The sequence below is a fragment of the Strix aluco genome, chromosome 25 (genome assembly GCF_031877795.1).
Source record: "Strix aluco isolate bStrAlu1 chromosome 25, bStrAlu1.hap1, whole genome shotgun sequence".
NCBI lineage: Eukaryota > Metazoa > Chordata > Aves > Strigiformes > Strigidae > Strix > Strix aluco.
Window position 1 is genome coordinate 4492293 of NC_133955.1, and position 18856 is coordinate 4511148.

The 18856-nt window shown below is 53.2% G+C and overlaps 1 protein-coding gene across 1 annotated transcript in view; it reads left to right on the top strand.

Moving 5' to 3' along the window:
• ILRUN (inflammation and lipid regulator with UBA-like and NBR1-like domains) overlaps nt 1-5081 on the top strand; it is a 32854-nt gene extending 27773 nt beyond the window's left edge. The window contains exon 5 of the mRNA XM_074850255.1: nt 2521-5081. Coding sequence (XP_074706356.1) covers nt 2521-2556 — 36 coding nt within the window. The 3' untranslated portion in view covers nt 2557-5081. The remainder of the gene's footprint in view (nt 1-2520) is intronic.
• Nucleotides 5082-18856: the final 13775 nt, after the last annotated feature.

The following is an 18856-nucleotide window of genomic DNA, read 5'->3' on the forward strand; positions in this document are numbered from 1 at the left end:
CATGGGTAAGTGAAATGCAGTGAAGAGTGGCAATCCCAAAAGCAAAGATTTTGGGGCTTTTTCTTCTTGGTGGAATTCATTGCATCGGGAGAAGCTGACCTTGATCACAGAGTCTGGGACTGTTCTTGGAATTGCTTGTGTGAGAAGCTCGTCTAGGTATGGCGACCTGTTAAGTGCAGTGTAGCCAGCGGTACAAAGCTGTATATACTTAGTAATCTGACACTCCGAAGGTGAGCTAAATTCTGGTTTTAATTAACACACGGTTAGCATAATTGTGTACCTTTAAATTAGATGCTACAGAAAACAGCATCTGAAGATCTAGAGGGTTTCTCTGAAAACAAGGTTAATAGCCTCTTCCCAGGGTCCCTCTCTGCATACAAAAAGACTAATGAACTGTTCTCATGTCTGACTGAAGCCCAAGCCTCTGGACTGTGTACTGATTAACTGCGTTAATTCTTTTATGTCATGGGGTGATGCAGATGTCTTGGCTTCCGGCATGCACAAATTAGATCAACAAGGTTTTACCTGGGACATAAACTGTAAAATACATAAACGGTTCTGCGCCGGCTCCGCTGTGCAGGCGGTAGCTCCCGGCAGAGGGAGCAGGCAGCTGGGACCAGTTGATGTTTAAACCACTCTGGTGAGCCTTGCGAGTACTTGCCAGTCAGTGTCAGCAAACAAAGCCTTATGGGCAGGTGACTAAAAGATGAAGCAAATTCTGGCAAATGTGACTGTGCAGGTAATCGCCAACAAATCCTGTTTCTCTTCTGCAGAGCAGTAAGTGCAATAGCTTAACCCCTTTGAGGTGAGACTGCCTAGGATCTGGTTTTTAACAGTTTTCCTTCTGTGTCCTTAGGGGGGGTTTTGTGCACCTATTCACATTATTTTACTGTTTCTCTTCTGCTCTTCCCCTTCCCCCTGTTTCAGTGACTGTATTTTTTGGAAATGTTGAATATCTCAGTCTCTTGATTCTGGTGGGAGCTTCTCCTTTCTGAGGTGAACTATTGTGCTGGAATCTGCTGGGTGTTAGCTTTTTGAAAAGCTTGCTCTACAAACTGGGAGTGCAGCATATTCCTAGGGTAGGAGCGTGTTTGTTTTTCCATCACTTGCATGTATTTCTGTCTGCAAACAGCTTCTCCAAGTTACCAGTCTTCCATACTTCCCACGCAGTTGATGAATGTCCTGTTTAATTGCGTGCTAATCCTCCTCTCTTGGTTAAGTTTTGAGAGCTGCTCACAGATGCTTCATTTTATCATTGTCTTGTATTTTGCCACCTGATATATCCTGAAGAATTAACTTTTTCTCACCGGTTGTAGCAAGATTACAGGCTTCTTACAGCAGTGCCTTTGTAACATAGATGTACAACAGAGCTCTTGAACTTGGGTTTTTGCAGCTGGGCTTAAGCTAATGAAGTTGATATGTTCTTTATATGAGTCGTTCGTTGCTGCCTGGCTCTGTGGCTCACACAGCGAGATTGTCACAGAGTTGTAGGAGAACATGTAGGGAACAGTGTTTCCTTTGAGATTTGCCCTGTTAAAGGCAAAATGGTGAAAACTGAAGTCAGAGTTTCACTTAAAGACCAAGAGTGACTTTGTGCTAATTGGACTCTCGTCTGCCTTACTCATCGGCATGCCGGGAAGAAGCTGGTCTGTGTTTTAAAAAAGCATTTGCATAACAGTCTTCCAACTTTGACAATGAAATATAATGAGCTTTTCTCCCTCGTCTCACTTCTGACCTGAGTATGTGTCTGGATCTTACAGGAGGATCTTGTGTGTGGTTTGTACCTTCATCATTATGACAAACTTTATATCCCTGTGACTTGGGAGATCTCTTGCCTGCCTGTTGGTCGCTTTCTTTTGCTTCCTGATGAAACCCTGAATAGCTGATTGAAACAATAGACACTACAGGAGGGAGTTCCTGTTAATTTGAGACCTGTTACTAGATCTGTCATTTAGGTGACTCACTTCAGGATGTAAAGGCGTGAAAATGGATTCTGTAGTAAGCATTTTGATTTTTTTGGTTCAATGTTGTTGACTTTCATGTAAGGAAAAAGTGGCAGTTGTGGGAATGTGGATTTCCAAATCTTAATTGTTTTCTTAAATAGACTCTTCTACCAGTTACAGCCTCTTAACTGTTTGCTGTAATCTTTAGAATAGAGTTGTGAAACTGCAGTTGCTTGGCCTCGCAGGTATTGTAGCATCTGTGGGGGATTTTTGCTCTGGTGTAGAAAATACAAGTTCCTTTGTGGCCCAGTAACACCTGGCTATTACCTGGCCTAAATAACACCTGAAAGAGGTAAGTGGATAGCATCTGACATCTCTGAGGAAAGCAGCTACAAGCACATGAAACCTGCGTTTCAGGGGTGTTTCATAAGGCTGGACAACAAAGGTGACATTGGTGGGTAAAGGGTTGCATTTGGTTTAGAAGTACTGGGATGGGATGGTCAGTATTTGTAGGTGTGCACTGATCAATTTTATTTCTTGCCTGTTGAAATTGATTATGTCTCCAACTTTCTTTCAGGGTTTCCACGGTCCTTATCCCTTCGGACAGTCTTAAAACATAAAAACACAAAACGGGTATCGACAAGAGGAGAATTTAACAAAGAACTGACTTTTGGGGGAAGGGAGGGGGATTCATGTGGCAGACAGACACAACGTGGACCCCCCCTTCTCTGCCTCCGTGTTCTGGATAAAGAAGAAAAACAAAAGCCCAGTAACTTAAGACTAGCTGTTTCCAGAGGAAAATACAAAATCTAAGTATGCATGTGTGAATGCTGGATTTCAGGAGTGTTGTTAAATGCTATGAGAAAGAAAATATACCAACACCATGGGGTTTTTTTAGAAATCATTCTCACATAATTAGGTAGCTTAAAAAGTTTAAAAAATGAAAATGAAAAAGCCATCTTTAAAAAAAATATTTTGCCTACAGAGCGGTTGTAGTTTGAGCAAATGTTTAATTTCTGTTTGTTTCTTGTTCATATTTTTTTTAAATAAGGGACAGCGTGCATTTTTACGGAACTGTCATGTTTTGCTTGCTACCGACTGGGAATTTGCTTAGCATCTTCTGGGGGTTGTGCAGTGACTTCTTTTTGTCAGACATTTTTTAGTGACAGGTTGGGTCTGCACCCAGCTCTGCATTTTTAATATCATCTGCTGGTTTTAGTTACCAACTTTTTAATCTTATTTCTTTTTTTTTTTTTTTTCTCCCTTTTGGTTTGGGTGTTGCTGTTAGTTGTCCTGCATGTCATTGGAAATCATGCTGAAGACCAGGTCTCAGTAGCAGAGTTGGAGAGAAAGACTGGGACTTCTAGGATAACGTGGAGGGCTCATTTCCCTTTCCCTTGTACATGGAGTACATGCAAATACACACCCATATTAATAAGAAACAGAATTATTAAAGTTCCAGAGCTGTCCTATGTGGTTAGGATTTTAAAAATACCTTTTTGTTAACTCTTGATGTACAGTAGCTGTGCCTAGAGCAAGCAAGCGTATCGGTCTTGTGCCAAGAGGAAACTCTTTTTCTGTAGCTATAATACACTTGGTAGTAGTTGCGAAGCTTTACAGAAGTCATGTCCTTTTAATTTTGAATCTCCCATCTTTCTCTTGGAGTATAAGTTCACATTCATTTCTCCTGTGATAAAGCATTAGCTTAGAGGCTAATTGTTTTCATTTTTGAATGCAGAACAAGAGTTAGCATCGTCAGCTGGATTCCACTCTGTCGCCTTGTATTCATTCGCCTTTATCATCCTGGCTTGTAGCTTCATTGAGGCTCTAACCTTCTAAACGGGCTCTCCAGGGGGAGGAATTGCTTCTCTAAAGATTCGGGTTGCTCTGCTGTTCCTCCAAAAAATTTCCTTCAGTTATGGATTGGGAAGTCCAGCGTGAGGGAAGGAGAATGGCTGTGAGTGCTGCGCTGGATTTCTGAAGTGCTGTGTCACCACAGATCCCGCTGAAGGGGATTGAGGTGAGGGGACACTGTCTTATTCAGAAACGTGGACAAGGCTGGAACAGCCATCTGCCAAAGATACAGTAATGTGCAAAGCTCCCACTACCTTCTTCCACATCTTCCCAGTGAAGACTCTTGTTGTCCTTGTTGGAGCAGAGCGCAGGCTTAACTGCATGGTGTGTGGCTTTACGCTGATTGCTCTTGCTCTTGACTAGTTGTATTTTCTTGGCTGGCTTTCAATGGGGGATTCATTTTCACTGCAGCTACCAAGGATTCTCTTATCTTAGTGCATACAGATGGATCTTGTGGAGGACAGTGGGAGTTCCTTGTATCCAACAGAGGAAGAATCGGGCGATAGATTTTGTTTGCATTTCAGAGGTTCAGTTGTTAAAGGTCACTGTTATCTGAAGTCTCCCTTCAAAAAGCCGTTTGCTGGGAGAAACAAGTATAATGTAAGAAATTATCTGCATAAGAGGCGCTGCAGGCTTTGGACTGCTAGCCGTTTGCACTTGCAGCTTGGTGGGTGCCTGGGTCTGTCTCGGCAGCTTGCTAGAGCTGGGTGAGCGTTAGGAACCCGTGGAAGGCAGTGCTGTGCCGCCTGCTCTGTGCAGCTGTAGTGTTTGGTTCTTGTCCTGTAACGTCATTTTGCCTTGGCTCAGTTATCTCTCAGCCTTCAGTCTAGGCAATGATTTGCATCACTGGTGTAGTGTGGACAAGCGGATTCTTTCTTCCCTCCCTCCTTTCCAAGCACGTGGCTTGTGCGACAAGCTCTGAAGCCATGAACATGTACCTGACCATCACACTCTTGCAATGCTGAAGGTGTCTAAAGCACTGGAGGCTGCTGTTTGTCCAAGTGATGAGGTGATTCCTTATCTTTATTAGCTCCTTTTATCAGCTGTGTAGTGGAAGGGGGGAAAAAGTTAACATCTGAGTCTGTATGTATAGCTGGTGCTGCAACCTTTGCCTTTTGTCAGCTGAGGCATCTGGGACACCCTTGAACTCGGATACCCCCACGCCAGCTTTCTTCTGCTCCCAGCCACCTCTGCTCCTCCCGTATATAATGGCTGCCACATCTGTGTTCCTGTGCTCCTCCTAAGACTGAATTTTCCTTGAGGGAAAAAAAAAAAACAACCAAACAAACTTGCATGCACCCCAAGTAGTCGTGTGCTTTCCCGCTCAGAAGGCATACTTGTTCTGCACAGACCTGAACTCTCTCTTCTCTTGAGTGTTTTCAGTCCGTGGTGTCCTTGTGACAAGGGTCACTTACTCCAGGGGGTGAAGAAAGGCAGGGCCAGATCCGAGTTGCTGCTGAAATCTGCAGCCTCTTGCTGCTCACATCACCGCTCTTCCCCAGGTAGCTGAGTGTGAGCGCTCTTGTCTGCGGGAACGGTCACACAGAGCGCTGCGTGCTCTGAGGGTTGGGGTTGTAACCCTGGCTGTGACAGTGCAAGGATGTTTAAATTAGTGGTTGCTCTACCTCCGGGTGTTTCCTTGAGTAAAAAATTGTTTTGCTGAGGCCAAAGGTGGTTTTATCTCCTCTGGTTCCTTGGAGTTCAGTGGTGCAGCCAGCCCTCAAATTGCTCTCGCTGTCAGGTTTCCAGCTTTTAAAGAGTGGGATTTGAGATGTATTCAGCAAAGCTCTTTCCAGGTGACTTCAGGGCACTGTGATTGTATTGGTTTCCACAGGGCTGATGCATTCAAACTCGTGGAGTCTTAACATCAGATACATGAAACAAAACTGCCCGGCTTTTCAAAAGTGCTGAATGTCAAATATTTTGGTGAGCCTGAAGTGTGTGCAGTGGCTCGGATAACCCGATCCACGTGAGTTATGCGCATAGAACTCAGGCCTGTTCAAAACAGGAGGAAATCCTTACTGGGCTGAGACTGGTGAACCAGTAAAGAGGCTGTTATGCCAGTGAGGCTGGTGCTCCTGACTGGGGCAGGCATGGGGCTGGTACCCACTGGTACAGGAGGGTGCGGTGACAGAGAGGCTGCAACTGGCTCCAGTCTGATTAACACCCATCTGTCTTGAAGCCCTGAGGAGGAGGGAGAGAGAGATCTTCCTAATCCCCCCCACCCCTCTGAAAGAAAAAAAGATAACACAGGACATCTCTGATGGTCTCTAAATGGATCCCTGTGTCAGCGTGAGCCACTTGGGGTGCGGAACTGTATCACTAAGACGACTTGAGCAGCCCAGGTACCCTCTCTCAGCCTGGGCAAACTGGAGCACAACAGCCCTAGGGCTACCCCAAAACTGGCAATGCCACGTGAGGATCTGGGGGGAGCTGGAATCTGCTGCCCACATCTCGGGAGCGTTGGATTGAGACCCCTCCAAGGTTTGGAAGTTGCAGCTCCACCAGCGAGGAGGAGCAAAGCCGTGCGGTCGGAGAGCACGTGGGCATGAGAGCAGCTGGAGTCTGCAGGGTTAGGAAATGCACGCTGTCCCACGTCTGGGTTTCTGTTGTGTGTTTTAATTTTTTTTTTCGTGTGTGAGTGCGTGGGTGGTTCTGCAGCCTGTCTATTCTCTCCGGGGGGAGTGCATGTGTAGAACAGGATGGTGTGTTGCCTCATTGAGTCTGAGAGAAGTCCTATGATAGCACATTGGGGGTAAAAATAAAGGAAGCTTTTTCCTTAATGTATAAATGAATATTTGTATGATTAAATTAACACAGAAAAAAAAATGTTCTGTAGCTGTTGAGAGTTTTATTGAAGCCACAAAAACTTCTGAATCTCATCTTGTAGTTATATGTGGTGGAGCAAGTCTAGAGGAGGCCACGAAGATGCTCGGGGCGCTGGAGCACCCCCCCTGTGAGGACAGGCTGAGAGAGTTGGGGGGGTTCAGCTGGAGAAGAGAAGGCTCCGGGGAGACCTTAGAGCGGCCTCCCAGGACTGAAAGGGGCTACAGGAAAGGGGGGAGGGACTCTTGATCAGGGGTGTGGGGATAGGATAAGGGGTAATGGTTTTAAACTGTCAGAGGGAAGATTTAGATTAGATGTAAGGAAGAAATTCTCTCCAGTGAGGGTGGTGAGGCCCTGGCACAGGTTGCCTGGAGAAGCTGTGGCTGCCCCCTCCCTGGAAGGGTTCAAGGCCAGGTTGGACGGGGCTTTGGGCAACCTGGGCTAGCGGAAGGTGTCCCTGCCTGGGGCAGGGGGGTGGAACGAGATGGTCTTCAAGGTCCCTTCCAACCCAAACCAGTCTGTGATTCGAAGTGTACCCAGCTTCTATCTCCAGGGTGTTTCCAGACTCTAAGGCAGAGTATCCGTGTACCCAGTTCTAGCCCTGTCTTTACCCCAAATTACTTTAAAACCAAACCAAAATGAATTCAGTCCATATTGAGTTTATCAAACAACCTTTCTAGTCCAGGCAGAGGGGTACGAGGACAGCCGAGAGGCCCATATGGATGATTTTGTGAGGGGGGAGGGGAGCCTGTGAGGAAGGGAGGGGGCTCACTGCAGCATCTGGTTCTGGAGGAAAGTTCCCACCAGGTGCACGGTGCCGGTACTGACCCTTACGGCATGTGGTTACCCCCGCTCGCCGATGTCGCCAGCGGATGTCCCTCGTGTTGAGGTCAGGTAACTCCTCCGCTGTAACGCTGCGTCTCCTGCCTGCGCCAGGCCCCCGCCGGAGCGTGGAGGGAAGCACCAGCTCCGCACCGTGGGGCCGGCGCCTTCCAGCTGTAACCGGGGCTGAAGCAGGAGGGGAGGCGGCACTGGGAGGTCTGGGTGCAGCTGTGAGGAGGAGTGGAAAGCTGGTTTTGGTGATGACCACAGGGGGGTCACCAGCACGAAGCAGTGCTGCAGCCACGGCCGGGTGCTTCCATGCTCTTGGCGTGGCTCTTTACTCAGAGCCTTGGTGCAGCACGTGGTGATGCTTCAGACTTCCACCAGCAACAGATCGGACCTGCTGTTTCAGGAGGCTCTTGGTGAGGCAGGAGAGGAATTTTGAATGAGAGGAGTTTGGTTCTTTTCTTTTTCTTTCATATCACAAAGGGAACATCTAGCATTCCTGTAGATCAGGATGGGGGCATGTGAAGGTCTCTCCTTTGGTGGGCACTGGCACGGTCATCTCGGGCTGATCCTACTTCCCAGGCGAGGCCTTACCACTCGGGGCACCCAGCCCAAACGTTTGCCTATATAAACTATATTGTGGAGCAGCTTAGACAAAGCCCTTTTTTTGCTTACATGTGATTTTGTTACTAATCCTTGCAAGAAACCTTAATATGTGTGCACTGGGTTTGGTTTTTAACATTTGAATAAATGCCCGGAGCTTTCATGTGCTGTTTAAGCTTGACTGAAAGCCTTACTGGGAGCAGACATCCTGCTCCCTGTGCCTACGGCTGTTTATTTTGTGTCTTGAAAAGAATGCACCCCTTAAGCTCTTGGTGCTCATGGGTCTCTTTAAGACCAATCTGTTTGGGTAGGTTAGGATTGCCTCCCCTTCTCTCTGCCCAACTTTTCATTTACTAGTTATTTGCTTGAAAGAATCTGTTTGTCTTTAGGGTTGCAACCTGTCGAAGTTTGCCAGTGCAGGACAATACCATCACACCTTCCAATACTATCTCTTGAGCAGGCAAATAACTTGAGGGATTGCTGTAATGGAGGTCATCCTACCACCGTGATCCCTGCGCAGAGCCTGGGTGTGGTGCAGGGTGGCAAGGCAGGAGGCCAAGTCAAACGGCTGCCACAGTCACCTATGAACTACTTGGGTTTGCTTTTTCTGCTTGCTTATTTTTTTAAGGGAAGCAGATCGTTGTCCATTACAAGTTATAAAAATAATTCTGGTTTTAAGCAGCTTGCTTCGGCCCCCGAAGCGATGCTGCGGTCGGCAGGAGGATGTTCTTCGCTGTAGGGGTTGTGTGTGATGAGTTACAGCGAGGAAGGCGTGCTCAGCGCCCTGGGTGCTGCCCAGGACCAAATGGTGCCGTGCCCTGGGCCTCGCTGCGTGCCTCTGGCTGGAGGGTGCCCTGCTTGCCCGGCTGACCACGGAGCAAAGTGCAGGACCTGCTCCAAAACCTCCACAGCATCACCGCAGGCGTGGGCCTGAGGGCTCCAGCAAGCACCAGGCCTTCCAGGAGCAGCAGCTGTAACTGCAGCAGAGAAGAAAAGGGCAGGTTTTAATGCAATTTTTTTTTCCCCCCTCCTATGTCCACTAAATGACACGGCACACAGCCTGCGGTGCACAGCAAGATGCTAAGGGAGGGATCTGTGCTCGCTTCAGCTCTTCTTCCCTCTGCTCTTGCTTCTCTGCAAATCTTTTGGGGATGTGCAGTGAAATATTAACAGGCCAAGGGGGAAACCAGGCCGTGCTGGTGAAGGGGATGCTGTGAGGGAGTCTGTGGGGAAGGAGTACAGGGTCTGCACGTACGTACACGGGGGCAGGAGTAACTTTTAGTGTAAGCTTTCTCTGGAAGCTTTCTATAACCTGTAATCTGTCGTTCACATGCTCCACCTGTGTGTTAATTGGAAAATACCTGGTTAAACAGAAGTTATTTAAGGAAATCTAATCTCAAATGTTTCCTACCCCATTCATAAAGCAGTTGAGTAGTGAAAGCACGCAGCGGAGACCAAGCGGGGAAGCAGCTGGCACACGCAGGTAAGGACCAGCCTTGTTTGCCCCATCGAATGCCCTGGGCTCAGCTCTGCAGAGCAGCGTGGAGCAGGGCTGGCTTAAGAGCTCTCTCACCTGTAGCGTTTCCTTATCTTGATTACGTCTTCCCTGCAGAAGTGATACCTTCACAATAACTTAAAGGCTTAAGTGGAGGGGAAAAAAAAAAAGTACATTTTTCACCTGTTTACAAACAGAGTAATGGTGCAGCATCCTGGGAGGCAGCTCAGCTGTGCTGCGAGTTGGTGACACTGTAGAAATCATGGTTCCATCTTCTGCCGTGGTGACGGTGTTGGGGAAAGGGCGATGCTGGGACCTGGGTGGAGGGGTGGACCTGGATGGGGTGTCCTCCAGACAGAGGAAAAGCTCCCTGCTTGGCTTTTACACTTCACAAGTTTCCCAGAGGCAGCAGTCCTGGCTCCTGCTGGGCAGGACTGTATGTTTGAACACCTTCTGCGTAAAACCAGTTGTATAACCAGCTTCCCAGAGGCCCCCATGGGCTGCTCGGGCTCTTCTCCCAGCTGAGGTGTGTTAACATTCAAGCTAAGGGTGTTTGAACAAGCCTGAGGCTGGAGATAGGATGTAATTATTCTCCTTCACCAAGTGGTGTGGGTTTTTTTTCCAGCAGTCAAGTGCCAACTCTTCATCTCTGGGACTGTGCTAGATTGGCTGTTCATGGGAATTCATTAAGGATCTCTACAAACAAAGATAAAAACCTTCTCAAGGGCTTTCCCACTTGCTGGCAGGGCTCAGCCCTGTGCTAGCTGCTCGCTTGGCTAACTTTAGGTGTGTGTGTACTGTCCTGGGAGAGCTGCGTGTCTGCAGGAATGAGCCGAGGGATGCTGAGGCACCTCCTAAGACACTGTAAAACTCTGCAGAGCCACCGCTCGCTTGCAGGCAGCTGTTGAAAACACTGTTAAAGTGTCCATAAACCCCAAGCAAACCCCGAATTTGGATGGCTGAGAGGAGAGCAGGTGTGTGGGTGGGGAAGGCCATCTAGGATGTCTTGCTGAGCCACTTGGCACTGGTGGCTGCTGTGTCTCCATAGCAATCTCCTTTTATTGACTTAAAAACAAGGATCCTGCTTCCCAGCTGCTGCGCTGGAGTGTGGCCGCTGTGGGTCGAGCAGGGTAGGTTGGGGCTGAGCAGGGTAGGTTGGGGCTGAGCATCGTGCCTGTGCGCTTTCCCCTCCGCCCCGCTAAGGCACGGGTGATGACGTGCAGTGACGGCCAGGGGATGCTTTACCCTGCAGCTGGTGAAAGGTTGGGCTGGTTCGTGCCCAGCTCTGTTCCCAGCAAGGTCAGTGCTCGCTCTGTTTTATAGGTGAGAGAGGCTGAGGCAGGAGGACCGAGTCCCCAGCCAGCGCTCTGGCTGTGCGACCATCCCTTGTCCCACAGGACTCGTTGAATACCAGAAAGAGCTCATGGGTGTCTTGTCTTTGCTCCTCAGGGCTATGGCTCGTCCCTACTGACCCTCACCAAGCAGTTTCCTCACCTGTAAGACAGGAATAAATACCCTGAGCAGGCCCCACGGATGGGCTGTGTGTCCTTCTGCTTAACAGGCCGTTTGTACTTGGTCACAGCGTGTGGCAGGAGCTGGGGAGCATCTTCCCAGCTTTGGGCTGGGCGTGTGGCACAGCGTCCTGCAGGCAGGGAGAGCTGCGGGAAGGTGCTTGGAAATATTATTTATAACTAGGATTTGCTGGGGAAGGGCCTGGCCTGAAGCAGGTGCCAGCAGAGGGAGCTGAGGTTGTTCCTTGTTTGTAAAACTCTCCAGAGCTGCTGGACTTGGCTTTTCCAGGCTTTGGGACCTGCTGGTGACTGGGCTGGGGAGGGGTTTGCACGTTTCTGGGTGCATGGGGTGTGTGTTCCACACAGGTCCCACTAGGCAGGGGGGTGTCACTCTGTCACCTGGCTGTCACCGCTGCTGTGGGGCTGGGGTGATGCTGCCAAGCTGGGCGGGAGTGTGTGCTGGGCAGGGACAGCGTGGGCAGGACCTCCACAGGGCTGAGATGCTCTAAAGGCAGAGATATCCCATCAGTGGGGATGAGGAAGGTGTCTGAACACCGGTGCATCCATGTTGTCTCCAAGTTCGGAGGGTGACGTGCTGCTGGGGAGCAAAGGGGGTCTGGGTAACACAACCTGGAGCCAAACGTTGCTCTGATGGGGAGGCTCAGGTGCAGCCAGCCAGGAAAGGGTGAGAGTTTCCCCTTTGTTGGGACCCTGAGCCTGTTATGGTGCGGTGGGGGCAGTAATTCTGCTGGCCAGGACCCTGCCCTGGACAAAGCAACAGGTCCTGTGCCCCCTCATAGCAGTCGCTCCCCCGTGTCTCCTCCAGCAGCAATGGGGAGTGGGGAACTTGCTCTGCTCTCACCGCCTGCCCCAGGGTGATGCATGGCTTGGAGGGAGGGAGGGGACACCCAAAACTCGAGTCTGGGGTAAGCCAGACTCTTTTTAGGAAAGCTGTCCCACAGAAGGTGGATTTCAGCCTCTCCTGGGGCTGAGCTCCCTGTGCTGCTGGCAAGGAGCAGCCCGGGCTTGGCAGGGTCTGCCCGAGTGGGCAAGGCTTGCCATCCAGGGGGAAAATACAGCAAGAACCGCACATTCCTTGTTATCTAATCTGCCCCGTTTCCCTCCTCGTTGTTTACCATGGCTGGGTTTCCTCAATTAATTCTGACAGCTGCAGGCTGGGCTGTGACGTCAACCTGCGGTCGCAAAGCCCAAAACCCCAGTGTGGCGTTGGCCGGGACCCCGGGAGGTGACCCCGGGGACGAGCCCCTCGCACCCCAGCTGAGCCCAGCGGGATGTTGAACCTCTCTAGTAGGTGACAGCGAGAGATGCCTGTGGACCAACACTCCTGAGTTCGACAGCAGAGAGGGTCTCTGTCCCCCGCAAGGCTGCAGGGACGTCCCCTGTCCATGCTCATGGGACGCTTGAACCCATCCCCCCCTTTCCCCCCAGCAGCTCTGGGTGCTGCTCTAATTGGCCTTGTTAATAGCCCAGAGCGGTGCTTGGCTGGACTTTGCACGGAGAAGTGTTGGGCAATCGTGGCCAGCTGCTGCCGCTGCCTTTCTGGCTACCTGGGCGAGTGCCCATTGCTTCACCTGCCCCGGGGCACTGGGTGGAGGGGAAAAGGGGGCTTGGGCAGCACCGGGCTCGTCCTTGCTCCCTCTGATCCTCAGTAAAGGCCTCGTGCAGCGACTCCGAGACCTCTCCGTGGTGGGCAGTGAATGTGTAATGTCACCTTCCTTCCTGCCCCCCTTGCTGGTGTCCCCCCACTGCTCCCTCCCTATGGCTGCCCCACCTTGGCAGGACTCAGCAGCACCCCGAAAGCATCTGTGTCTGCTGCTGTGGTCTGTGGTGGGATGGGGAGAGGGGCACGAGCTCCCCAAACCACAGCTGTGGGGCATCCTGGTTTGTCCATCTCAGAAAAGAGGGGGTAAGCGGGGGCTCGATGGCCACATGTACCTCCCTGAGCAGGGGACCCTCCTCCGGGACGAGCCCGGCCGCTCTGCCTCGCCCGCAGGCAGCGCAGGGAGCAGGCTGGGAGGAAGCGGGTGACGGTGCCTGAGAAGCAGGTTTGTCAGAATTTTAAAGGGATCTAAATAAATAGCGATAAGGAAACAATTATTTAAAGAGCAAACAAATGGAAACTGCTAAATGTACTACTTTTTTTTTTTTTTTTTTTGCGGGTGAAGGGTGCAGGGTTGATGCTGCTGAGTGCCCGGAGCGGGTCCCTGCAGGGCTGGATCTCATGGCCGGGGTCAGTGGCCGGGCTGGGCTGGAGGAGCCACCCCAGGGTGGACAGCGAGGGGAAGCGTTGCTTGCTCAGCCCGCAGCCCCAGCCAACCTGGAAACGAGCCTTGCCATGACAAAGTGTCATTTCATCCCACCAGGAAAAAGGTTTTATGGTTCATCAGAAAACGCCAATCCTCAGGTGAGCCCGTTCGTGACGGGCTCATGGTGTCCCAGCTGAGTGCTGGGTCAGTGGGGACGAGGACGGGGACGTCCCAGGCTGTGCGGAGGGGAGGTTTGCTGCAAGGATGCTGCAGGGTGTTGCCTGCACCCGCTGGCTTCAGTTTGGTTACAGGGAGAAAGAAGCCTTGACTTGCTGATGCAATGACTTTGGAGCAAGGATGTTTCTTGCACCTCCGACATGTGCTTGGGGTCCTGCTTGGGTTTAAGAAGGTGCGTTGGTTTGTGGCAGGGCCAGGCTGCAGCTGGAGGCCGTCCCTGCTCTCATGGGGAGAGCTCTTCCCCCTGCCCTGTCCTATTGCAGGGTGCTGGGGCTGCAGGGTGCCCCCAGGGACTGGGGTGCTGGTGGGGGGATCCCTATTCCCCTCCTCTCCCCAGCTGCACCAGCCCCGCACACCCCAGAGATGCCATCCCTCCCTTCGGGGCTGTGGCTGTCACCACCGGGGCTTTGTTTCAAAGGGCAGCTTATTCCCATCCTTCCCCCGCCATGGCTTTTTTCATCGGCTTTTGGTTGGGGATTAGGCACGTGTTGACAGAACAAACATTTTGCTGCCCTCAGAATCCACCACTGAGGAGAGAAGCGATGTCCTCGCTCTGCCAGTGCCCCGAGCCAGCGCCGGGATGGGGAGAGTCGGGCTTGGGGAAAGCAAGAGCCATTTCGGGTCACGTCCCGCGCCGGGGCTGGAGCCTGGCCCCGGCTCTCTGCTCCCTTGCAGAGCGTTAATCACTTTCTGCTTTAATACCCCGTCCTGTGAAGCCAGGGATGCTGTCAAGGAATGCTGCCTGTCTCCGAGGGGGCTTTGGCGTGTGCCGGTGGCCCAGGTCTGCCGAGAGCTCTGTGTCTGCCCTGCCCGTCTCCCAGGATCTGTTCTCCCCAAGCCAGGCTTTGGCAACCAGGGCTCCTCGCAGTGTTGGGCTGGCAAGGCCGAGGCTGCCCATAAACTGCCCCCAGGAGCTCACGTTTGCCAGGGAAAAGCAAACTCCTCCAAGCTTCGAGGCCAACCCAGCGCCTGGGGAGCTGCTGTGACTCCCAGTCCCCAAGCACAGAACTTCGTTTGGGGTCCTGCACCCCTCCTGCACCCCTTTTCTCCTATCCAAGCCCCAAGTCCTGGTTCCCTGCTGAGCCCGGGGGACAAGGGTGCCTAAACTGGGCGATGCTCACCGGGAACAACACGTTTCCTTCGGAGCAGGGTGACTCACTGCTGAGTCATGGCTCTGCTGCAGCTCGGCACCGTCTTCATCCCCAGCCTTCCTCCAGCCCCGCGGGTTTTTCCCCTGTCCCCGGCGGGGGACCAGGAGCGCGGTGCCTTCACCCCAGACCCACAGCTCCACGCGATGCTGCGGGACGTGGATCAGCGTCATCCCTTGTGGGGTTCCTGCCCTCTGCGCCTGGGGGGCACGGAGGGGTTGTCCCCCCTCTGCTCCCCCAGGAGCTGCAAGCCTGGCTCAGCGGGGTTGGGGCTTTCTGAGCCCAAGAGTGACAGGAGGGGGGTGACTCTGGTCCCTGCTGCCCCCCTGCCTCCCCCTCTCCATCCAGCCCCACCAGCTCATACTTTGAGCTGAGACAGGGTTGAGGGTGGGTTTTAGGGGTATTTTTAGGAATTTCCCCCCTGGGACAAAACCTGCAGGCTCTCCTGGGATGAATCGCCCAGAACCAAAGAGGAAAATGTGGCCAGGAGCCTCTCCTGCTCTCCAGGGCATTGCATGCTGCCCTGGCCCTCCTTGGCTTTGAGACTATTGGAGCTGCTCGTGCCGCCTGCTCCCACCTGGGAGCCGTTTCCCTGCCCCAGCAGCTCCCACGCTCTCCAGGGCTGTCGCTCCGTGGGGCCGTTATGCCCGAGGATCGTTTTGCATGCAGGGAGAAACAACAGCAGCAGCAAGCAGAAGAATGAATTTGCATTTCTTAATGGCAACCAGTGTGGGAAACAAAGCCGCCGAGGGTTTCGCTGCTCCTCGGCCCCGCACCGGTGCTGTGTGAAAAGACAACATCCCGTCTGCTGGCACGGGGCCCTGCCCGTCTCACCTGGCTGCCCGTGTGTGCCTGGGAACCGCCACCACGAAACGGCCCCGAGCCCACGGCACGGGGAGGGGGTGCTGGCCCTGCCGCCCCATCGCCCGGCCCTGTCTGCGGGATGAATGGGTGACAGTAAGAAAATGGGGTTACGGTGCTTGTGTGGGTTATTTTGGGAAATTCCCTCATCCTGGATGGGATTTGGGGGTTGCGTGCTGATGTAGCAGCCGTGGGCCGATGCATGGAGAGATGCATGCAGCCATCCCTGCACTTGGGTTTCCCTGATTCTGCACCCAAAATCGCTGGTGATGGTGCAGGGGGGGGGCTGTGACCTTTCCTCATCCTCCCTCTGCCAGGGTTCACCCTGCCGCCGAGCTGGGTGCACCCTCAGCCCTCTCTTCCTGGCACGGCCGGGCGACCCGCAGCCATTTCCAGGCTTTTAATCCCGAGAGACAAAAGCAGTTTAATGTGACCGGAGGAAGAACAGAGCAGGGCTTTGAGCAGGGAACAGCAAACATGCCAGTGGATCCCGCTGCTCCCAGCACAACCAGGCGCCCTGTGACCTCCCCGCCTGCGTCACCCGGGGTTTGCCCTGGCAGTGCTCAGCCTGGGGGGGAGAACTGACCCTGTGGGGTGCCCGAGGGGGAGTGGGGAACCAGTGATGTGGGCAGGGGGGAAGGCAGCGGGGTGGGGAGGGTGCTGGGAGCAGGCAGGATGGTGTGTTTGGGTGAGGAGCTGGTGGTCCAGGGGCTGGGTTTAGGGTTGGGAGGTCAGGGTGGTGTTAGCATCACCCCGGTGTCTTCATCTATCAATGGCTTGTCCTTCCCCAACCGCCCTCCCAGCCACGGCCAGGCTGAGGGAGCAGGGCTGTGCCACCCTGGAGCCAAACCTCAGCACCTCCTGCCACTGTGGGGGGCGAAGGAGCCTTTGCACGGGGCCAGGCCAGCACCGACACCTCCGTGCTCAGCCAAGGGATGGCTTCGGGACCTCCCATGCCACCAGCGCAGAGCAGACGCCCACCCCTGCACCCCTGGATGGGGCTGGGTTCTCCAACACCCCAAATTTGCACCCTCAAGAGCTGCCCCACAGTGCAGGTGACACCCGTTTGCGTTGTGGTGCCATTAACTCTCCTGCTGCTGCTCTCTTTGTTGTTTTTTTTTTTCTCAAGTCTCCCTGCTGCAGCACGGGAAGGCCAGGAGCTGCCTCAGGCAGTGGGGACCAAGTGCCGGAGCCCTGACCATGGCTGGGAGCCCCGACTCTTTTATCAGGGTGGGCCCAGCAGGAGGGTGCCAGCAGCAATAACGGCGGCTGTTTGCCTCAAGCATACACACGTCCTCCGTAAATAACATTTATGGCAGCATCTGGGAGATGGGGAAGCCCAGCAGAGGCGGCCCACAGAGGTAATAAAGAGGAGCGGCCGTGCTCAGCACCGGGGCTGCTCAGGAAATGGGTATATTTGACTGGGGTGAGGAGGAATTTAAGGGGATTCAGTCAGTCTCTGCTCTGGGGCGATTTTAGTTGTTCAGGAACTCTGAAGGCGCTCCCTGGTAGATCTGCACAGGGTCATTGCACAAATAAAAAGCATGCCAGCTTCTCCATGTACACCTCTGAGTTATTTCTCTTGCACTCTCTGGCCCTTTGGTTAACTTTGGGGTTGCAGCTCTGCTGGAACATCCTTCTTCCCCTTCCAGGTCCCCCCCAAGGGTAGGAGAAGCCTCGGCCGGTCCCCAGCTCGGGAGGGTGTGCTCAGCCCCACTTTGCAGCACCCGGTCATGGTGGGGGCCAGAGCTGGCACCTCCGTCCCTCTCCCCGTGGTGGCGGGGAGGTCGCAGCAGGGTTTGGGGGGATCCCTCCAGCATCGTGCCTCCTGCTGTTCACCCCGGTTTGGTGGCATGGGGACGCTATGCAGACACTCTGGCCATGGGAACTGTCACCAGAGGATGCTGCTCTGCACCGGGAGCTCTCGCCAGAGCACCTCCAGAGCTCGTCTGCAAAAAGCAGCCTGCCCTGAGCATCCTCCTGGAGAGCAGGACCCGCAGTTGGAGGGGTGAGTGTGCAGAAGCAAGGGCACCTCTCTGAGGGTGGGCATGAGTCAGGACCGCAAAGCAGATGGGAGATGGGATGGAAAACGTGACTGGTATTCCCACCTTCTGCCAAGCCCGTTGCCCTCTTTGGGGAAAGAGGAGCTTGCAGGCAGCGTGTCTGAGACCCGCTGGCTCCTGGGCCCTCTGCCTGCTCCTCCCTGCTCCGCTCCTGCCATCGAGACTCTTTCTAGGATCGCAGGGAGCACTCCAGGCTCTGTCCTTCCATACCTGTGTTAGCTTGAAATAACACATGAGTGAGGGTGATAAACCCTCTCAGTGCTGGCCGGGAGGAAGCAAATTGCTGTTAGCAAACAGTCAGTGAAGAGCAATTAAGATTACGGGCAGCAGGAGGGGAGTGAGCAGCTGCCACTTCACGCTGGAACCTTCCTCCTGCGCGGTGGCTTTGGCCCCGGGATCCCGGGCTGTCCCTTGCCCTCAGCAGGGATTCCCTAAGTCCTGGTGCTTTCCCGGTGGTTACTGGTTAATTTGAAGTCTGGTTTCTGCCTTGGTCTTGACCCAGCATTGGGAGCATCCCCCTGCACCCAGAGCCCCTGCGAGTACCAGGGTGATGGTGCTGGGGAGGTGGAAGCCCAAAGGCTGCTCGGTCCGGTGGCAGCCGGGGAGCATCTCTCCTGGTCACGGCTGGAGCTGTGGCCCGAGTCTTGGGACAAAAATATCCTCTAGATCTGGGGTTGGCATGGGCTGAGGTGCTGAGTGCTGCAGATGTGGCTCCCGCGGGTTCGCACCTGCGGAGCAGGACTGAGCTGGGGGATGCGTTAAAAACGTTTCAACCATTCCCAGTCTCCTTGCTTCGCAGAAAAGCCTGAGAGAGCCCGTCCTGCAGCCTGGGAGAGGGGACTCAGCTTCTCCCTGAGCATCGCCTTTGTACAGCCCAGAGGTGCGGGCACGGGATGCAGGATGAGGCCTCTCGGAGGGACCCAAGCTTGTGGGTTTGCTTTGCACGGGGGCTGCTGCTGTCCCCAGATGCTGAGTGGGAGCCAAAGCAGAGGAAACCTCGCTGCTGTGGGAGACCAGGAAACACCCTCAGCTTGGGGACAAATCAGGCTCGATGGCCTCTGTGGTTTTTTCAATGACATCAAGAGCTTTCAATAGTTTTATTATATATTATACAGCTGCTTATCTATTATTCTTGTGATGGAGCCAGAGATTAGCTGCAGGCAGGTGGGCAGAGAGATTCTTCTAGGCTGATTCATGAGTCGTTTCTCCATCCCTCCCTT